This window comes from Castanea sativa, chromosome 4 (genome assembly GCF_040712315.1).
Source record: "Castanea sativa cultivar Marrone di Chiusa Pesio chromosome 4, ASM4071231v1".
NCBI lineage: Eukaryota > Viridiplantae > Streptophyta > Magnoliopsida > Fagales > Fagaceae > Castanea > Castanea sativa.
This window is the reverse complement of record NC_134016.1, coordinates 29,542,791-29,550,648: the sequence shown is the minus strand read 5'-3', so window position 1 is coordinate 29,550,648 and position 7,858 is coordinate 29,542,791. Positions and strand designations below refer to the sequence as shown.

The following is a 7,858-nucleotide window of genomic DNA, read 5'->3' as shown; positions in this document are numbered from 1 at the left end:
ATCTTAGGAGGATTCTTTGCAAGTGAAACCACAAACTCTCTAGACTTCAATCCAACTTTAAAGGTGGTTAACTGCACCTTGTTATCAGCTTCGTTTACTTCCAAAGTCTTGTGGGTAAAGCGCTTCACGTAAGACCTCGGGTCTCTTTCTCTTTCTACTTGATGGTAAGCAAATGGCCTACTGGCCTCTTCGAGCATTGCCCCCTACGAAGTGGCATAGGAAGGAACTGCTCAACTGGTTGAAGTTGTCAATGGACGAGGCAAGTAGCTTTGTGAACCATTCCCTCGTAACCCCTTTGAGAGTAGTAGGGAAAGAGCAGCACATTATCTTGTCGAGGGGTTGTTAAAAACCCTACGTCGTCTTGAAAGTGTTGAGATGGTCCAAATGATCCTTAAGCTCGTCGAACTGTTCGAGTTGAAGCAGGCGGAACTTTGATGGTACTGGGCACTCAAGAATTGCTGTTGTGAAGGGAGAATCCGTGGTCCTGACCATCCTATCCATACTTCGATCTGTTTTTTCTTTGATAGCATTCCTTAACTCATACATTTCCTTCCTCATTTCCTGAATAAGTTCTGAGCTAGGTTCATCTGGAATGGTGGGCCTTTGATAACTTCACCTCTAGCTATCCCCCTCGTCTTCCTAATTGTCTCTAGATCGGTTGGTCTCTTGCTGGAGTCGCTGCCTCATCTCCTGGTTTTGTCTGGTAAGTTCTTCCATGCTAGCTATGAGTGCTTGGATTTGCAGGGCCAATGTCGTAGGGTCTAAATTAGACTTCATTTGGATTGTTGAGAATGGTTGGAACTAAATTCTCGAACCTCAGTACAAAAATGTCGTCCCTATAGACAGCGCCAAACTGATGAAGCCTAATTCGTCAATCGTGTACGTTCGTCCAGATGATGTCAAGACCTCGTCAATGTTCCTAAAAAATGAGAGAAACTTCTCTGAGGTGGACACCGGTGTGGTGCTAGCCACAACGTCTCCGATGCTTAAGTTAGTGATTAGAAATCCTTTTTAGAATAGAATGAGAAGTGTAAAAATATTTCTCTGTTGTTGGAGTTGTGTACCTTCTGTGCTTCTAATGATCGCGTATATATATTGTTTTTGGGGGTTTCTAGCCGTTGGGACCTTGATTGTGGTTTTAATGCTTTTCTTGTAACGCTCCGGACTCATGATTATGGAATTCAATGAGATTCCAACGGTCTGCCATCTAATCGGTAACCACTTGAGGTATTAAGTGCTCTTTATTATTGATTTACTTGTGCTCGTCGTGCTCGTCCATGCTTCGTTGAGGTGGACGAGTGTGATGTCGTCTACTGAACATGAGTTCGTCAGTCCCGTCAAATCTAGTCCCCAAAACTCCTCTCCATTGTCATTTCACCATTAAGAGCCCCCACATCATGAGAGCTAGCCAAGAAATCCCCAAACCACTAAAAGAATAACTCATTAAATTAGCTATGTAATTTTGTTAAATATACTTAGAATTGATCTAATTGGAACCTATGTTTCTGAATTTTGGGAAAATTTGTGTGGGTTTTCTTTATGGAGGACAGAGATTATTCTCAGCATGGTTTATTAGTAAGGATTTGGCGAAAATGGGCAAATGCCCATCTCGCGCAAAAAAAAAAGGGCAAATGCCCTATTTCCTAAACTAATTAGGGAAATGCCTCTCTTGGGAAAGGGGGCATAATGCTTTTTTTTTTTTTTTTTTTTTGCGCGAAAAGGGCATTTGCTCATTTTGGCCATAACGATTTATGGGTGTCTCTTTGTTTCTTCCTTGCAAGGAGATGTGAAATTTGGAGTTCTATGTTAATGAGGAGCCCTTTTCTCGTTGTGTTGAAAATTCATAAGCTTGAGTGAGCATGTATTGCTGAGAGACTAAGCAATGTGGGTATATGTGTTGTGATGTTTTGGTTGTGGTTAGATTATGGTTTCTATGTTTCTATGTTTTCAAATTGTTTCAACCATTTAGATAAATGGAGCTTCATAAGGGTGATATATAGTTTTTAAAGGGTAAGGGAGAAGGAGGGGGGGGGGGGGGGGTTGGTGGTTGTCTCTATTAGTGCTAGTGGTTTAGTGCTAGTGGTAGTGAAAAGTAGCATTGCTTCTTGGCATTGGCATCCATGGGGAGGTGGTAAATTTTGCTAAAATGGTGTACAAGTGTGTAAGTTTCGACCTCCCTTGCCAATTAAGTTGCATGTCATTTCACTTATATAACCTAGTTCACTTTTGTTTGCTACATTAGCATTTTCAATCCATTAATTGAATGCAAGAATGTTTTTGTAACATTTTAAATTGTATGGGGATTACAATGAAATATTTAAATTATACGGATGATTTTGAAACCCTAGACTCAATCCTTTCACTCAAAAGACCCTTAACTAAATAAACTCAAACTCATTATATATATATATATATATATATATATATATGTATGTCTGTATGTATGTATGTATATATGTAAAACCCTAGACTAGAACCAAAAAACCCTCGATCGAACCCTTTCACTAAAAGATCCTAGATCCAACCATTTCACCCCAAAAAAAAAAAAAAAATCCAAATAGAAAACTCTCTCTCTCTCTCTCTCAAAACCGACCAAATCGAGCAACTGTCATGAGGGAGCATTGCTCAGTGCAATATGACCGACACAATTTTGAGAAAGTGACTAAGTTGGTCCTATGATAAAATTACTTGACACAAATTACATCAACCAATGAATTACGACCAAATTTGGCCCCCTATTAATTAAATTGACAACCAAATTTGGCATCCTATTAATTAGATTGACTTGAACTCTTGTATAACTAAGTTAAAATCTTTCGTGCCAAAAATAAGTGTTTATTAGATCTTTTTAGTTTTTCCGAAAAGGTGATAATAAAACTAGCTCCTAGCTAATACTGGACCACAAATAATAAAAATCCTTGCTATTCAGTAGACCCCAAATCTCCACTTCGAGTGTTGATCAGTCTGCTTTCTTGATTAATATCACTTGTATCTTTGAAGTACTTTTAAGATGCATATTATTCTATATCACTATGCCATTTGAATGGTCATTCAAGATAGGGAGAGTTGTGTATTTTTCCAAAACATTGATAATAATAAAATAAACCCTGAAGAAAGAGAGAGATCTACTAGAAGACCCACCCCGTGCAAGAGCTAGCACGTGTTTCTAGAAACTCTTAAGGTGCTTGAAACATATACATTAAAATCCGGGTTAGGATTGAAATTTATGAGATCTTTGAAGTCCAAAGGAGGTGAAGGAAGAAAAGAACCCAAAAGAAATACATCCTTACCCTAGATACACAGTCTTGCGGGTTGGTGACCATTTTAACCACTCCTAGTAATATATACTAGTCCACATTAAAAAATAATTAATAAGAATAATTGCATCATCCTAATGCCAGGTCTTGAGTGTCAATCATCAAATTATTCTATGCCAATATTTTGTTATATTTATGAGTTTAATCTTATCTAAAAATTATCAAATGATTGGTCATTATATAGACTCAATCAACACCAAAGAAAAATGTGTATCTTGCAAAGAAGTTTTAGCGAGAAACATTGATTATGATAATAAATTGAATTAAAGCGACAGTAATTAATTATTATATATATGTTGTCTACTTTGGAATGACTTTAAAAACAATTTATAAACGAAATGGAAGAACATAAACAATAATATATGAACAGTCCCACGTCGGTCACATTGAGAGAGAGAGAGAGAGAGAGAGACAGAAATGACGGTGAATGCCGCCAAGTAGCAAAAAATTAATTAATATACTGTATTGAATTAAGGAAATTGTAAGGTTTGAAGCTTTACGTTCCCATTGGAGTATGGTGAGAGATTAGAGTTTCGGTGGTTAGAAATGGGTGAAGGTGGTTGGACAGGATCATAGAAAGACACAGAGAATTAGTATTTCAAAACTGTTGTAATATAGACTCAACCCTCGTGCACAAATTGCCACTCATATCCACTACAAAATTTTTAAGGTTTATATGTAATTGGCACAACTTTTTCTGACCCACTTTTTTGAAATAATTGAATTGTTGCTCAGTCAATGAGACAAGTACGTTTGGTAATTGAGTAATAATTCTACAACCCTAGTGACGATTAAGGAAATACACACCCACACACATGTGTAAGAAGCCACGTAACTTCCATGCCTCCATCATTTTGTCAACGTGTTAGCTGTAATTAACAACTTAAAAAAAGACTAACTATGGCAGCTTCTTCTTCAAGTGTGAGATTATAGAACACATTAAGTACCCACCATTAAAACCTCATGTTGGTGATGTTATCGAGCTATATTTCTTTTTAAGAGCATCATCATCATCGTACTCTTTAGCCACAAGAATCTAAAGCCTCACCATTTGGCTTCCAAATACTAAAGATCATATATGGAGGAAAGTCTTCCTCCTGGCTTCAGATTCCACCCCACAGATGAAGAGCTCATTACGTATTATCTAACTCGCAAGGTTTCTGATCTTAGTTTCACGTCAAAAGCCATAGCCGTTGTTGATCTCAACAAGTGTGAACCTTGGGACCTCCCAGGTAGTCTGAATGTTAGATTATTTTTCTTCATCTATCATTGACATGTTTAATTATTTCAGCCTTTATAATTTTCACCTTTTTTTAACATAGTTTAATGTTGTTTAGGTTCACATGTTTAGTTTTTCTGTCAAAATATCGTTACTTTGTAAAGTTTCATAACTTCATGGATTTTATTAATTTGTGACTACCTTTTTCAGATTTTTTTTTTCTCTAAAATGAACAATTTAAAGTTTGCAAAAGGGAAAAGTTGATATGTCTTTAATTCCAAACAAATTCTTTCTTTAAATTTTCCCTTTCTTGATCATGACAATTGTTTTCTTCGTCTAGCTCCTTAGTTATCAACATGTTCTATTCATAATAAATTTGATGGGCATAATTAAAATGGTTGTTGTGGTTTATGAATTAGTCTTATTAAGACACAACTTACAAAATTCATACACAATGTAACCTACAACTTTCTGGTGATCTTTACTTCCATACAAATGACATATTCTTCCTATGTTATTGCTAAAGTTGACTTTTATGTGAATGAATAGTTTCTTTAATATTTCCATTGACGATACACGATGAGCCATATTGTAGAATTAGGGTCCTCCACTTTTCCAATTTTTCCTAGGTTGTGTTTGGATTTGAGGAAACATTAAGAGGTTTGAAGAATAATTATTTGTATAAATTGTTGTATAATAATTTAACAACACATGATCTATGAATTTTGAAATTATTACTGAAACAAAAAACTTATGATTTATATATTTGAATTGATATCTTATACAAACCTAATATTTTAAATTCACATATTATGAAGCTCAAATTCCTCTATAAATTTAAGTAATAATATATATATATATATATATATATATATATTTTTAAATTTCACTCTTTTAAGTCATTTTAATAAAAAATTTAAATTCAAATCATTGTCTTTAAACGCCTCTATCCAAACAAACCCACTAATGAATTTCGAGTCCATCTTAGTATAAAATTATAAATGAATCCTGAAAGTAAAAAAATGTTCAAATATGATTCTGGTAAAATTTATTAAACAATTAACTTCTAAGATCCTATATCAATGATTCAATGTAAAGAGAACAAATCAAATACTAATGTTAAATTCTTTCAAAAAAAAAAAATACTAATGTTAAATCACTTTATGTGGTTCAGGCAAGGCTTCCATGGGCGAAAAAGAATGGTACTTTTTCAGCATGAGAGACCGAAAATACCCGACAGGTCTTCGAACCAACCGAGCCACTGAAGCAGGCTATTGGAAAACCACTGGGAAGGACAAGGAAATATTTCGTGCTGGAGTGCTAGTTGGGATGAAGAAAACCCTAGTGTTTTACAAGGGAAGAGCTCCTAGGGGTGAGAAAAGCAATTGGGTTATGCATGAATACAGGCTAGAAAACAAGCATCCTTTCAAATCCTCAAAGGTAACCAAATGCACAAAACTTTCAATACTAACATCTTAAATCCCTTATTTTGCAATTCTTGATGGATTTTTGGGCTTTCTTTTTCTTCCAGGAAGAATGGGTGGTTTGTAGGGTTTTCCAAAAAAGTGCAGTGAAAAAACCACAGCAGACACCATCATCGCTGCCATCGCTTGAGTCTCCTTGCGACACAAACTCTATAGTAAACGAGTTTGGAGACGTTGAGTTACCAAATTTGAATAACATTGCAAATTCATCAAGTGGGTTCAGTAACATATCACCACATAGTTACAATAGTGACAACAATAATATTAACATGAACATGAACTTGAACATGAACAATTGGGCTGCAGTAAGGGAAGCAGCCGCGGCCAGTCTTCCATCACTCTCATGGCCTTCAAGCTTGCTAAGCTCTGGCCTTTCCGTGAATTCCTTGCTTCTCAAGGCATTACAACTGAGAAATTATCAACCAAGAGACGCTACACCTACAAGTACAGATTACTCGTATATGCCACAAGGGTTTTCTCACTTTGGAAGTGAACATTTAAGTTCAAATTTGCAAGCTTCTTCCTCTAAGGTTTTAGAATCTGTGCAACAACAGCAATCGGAGCAACCATTCAATATGGACTCCATGTGGTGAAGCAATCTTAAAGTGCGAGAACTAACTTCTTGTAAACATTTCTTCTGTTTAAACCATATATATATATATGACTTATCGACAAACGGAAATATTACATTGTTGTGGCAAGGTAATTGATGGGGTTAAGCCCATGCCACTATTGTTGTATTGTTGTTCAGTTCTTCTAGTTAGATATGTTAAAATAGGGAAGCTTCTCCGGCCATTTGTTCGTGGTTCGGTCTATCTTCAATTAAGTTGGTCTAGTTCGATGTCAAATAGGGGAAACTCCTCCCCAATCCTTGTTGTTATGTACCATGTACAACTTTTATGTTTATACCCTTTCATTGTTGATGAATAATCCCAAGAAAAGAAAGCATTATTGGCTGTTGGGTGCATTATATATCATGGTTTCACTCTCTTTCTCTCTCTCATGCGTGTGTGCAGTACTCCATAACAATAATCCTTAGTGTCGTTGATTATAATCAAAGCAAAAAGAATTCACATTAGCTCGTGCAAAAATTTATGTATATTTTAGCATAAGAACCTAATTTTTTTATTTTATACTTGCTTTTCAAAACACCTAATATCATATTATTTGTTTTACACTATATTTTATTAATTTTATTCTCTTTCTTCATACATGTTGGGTTGTAAATTGATCTAATTAATTAATTTAATTCCCAAGTTGATTAATTAGGTCAAATTATATGCAAATCATGGAAGCACTAACAAATTATCAAATAAACTAAGTACAGCGGAAATTAAATTGACACGATGATTTGTTGACAAATAGGGAAAACCTCTTACAAGACAAAAACTTCATCAGGTGAATTTTATGTTACCATTCCCAAGAATCCACTAATCAACAATTAAACAGTTACAAGTATAAAGAATAGTCTATCCCAAAATACCTACTTACATTTGAACCTTCACTCCAATACCTAATTGGACTTGATCTTGTAATAGATTTCTTAGCATACATGAATACCAATATGTGACTAACTCTAATAACTTGAATGACTGTTACTGGCTGCAAAGTTCTTCACTTCAAAGACATTGAAGATCAGGAAACACTTTGTTGCAAAACCCTAAGGCGCATAAACGCAGTAGTTTCTTAAAGAGCATATAAGTTCTAAGTCTCTGTTTCCGTACATGATGACTTTTTAAAATAAGCTTTTTATATGACTAGGGTTGTAGAGAGAGAAACCCTAATCATTTAAGTGACCATGGGCCAAAATTCAGATCTAAGAATTCTGAATTTGTAAG

At 35.3% G+C, this 7,858-nt stretch overlaps 1 protein-coding gene across 1 annotated transcript; it reads left to right on the top strand.

Annotated features, from left to right (window-relative positions):
• The first annotated feature begins 4,247 nt into the window (after nucleotides 1-4,247).
• Nucleotides 4,248-6,992, top strand: LOC142631772 (NAC domain-containing protein 92). Its single transcript, XM_075806083.1, has 3 exons — nucleotides 4,248-4,549; nucleotides 5,711-5,976; nucleotides 6,068-6,992. The coding sequence occupies exons 1-3, from the start codon at nucleotides 4,396-4,398 to the stop codon at nucleotides 6,611-6,613; spliced, it is 966 nt and encodes a 321-aa protein (XP_075662198.1). The 5' UTR covers nucleotides 4,248-4,395; the 3' UTR covers nucleotides 6,614-6,992.
• The last annotated feature ends 866 nt before the right edge of the window (nucleotides 6,993-7,858 follow it).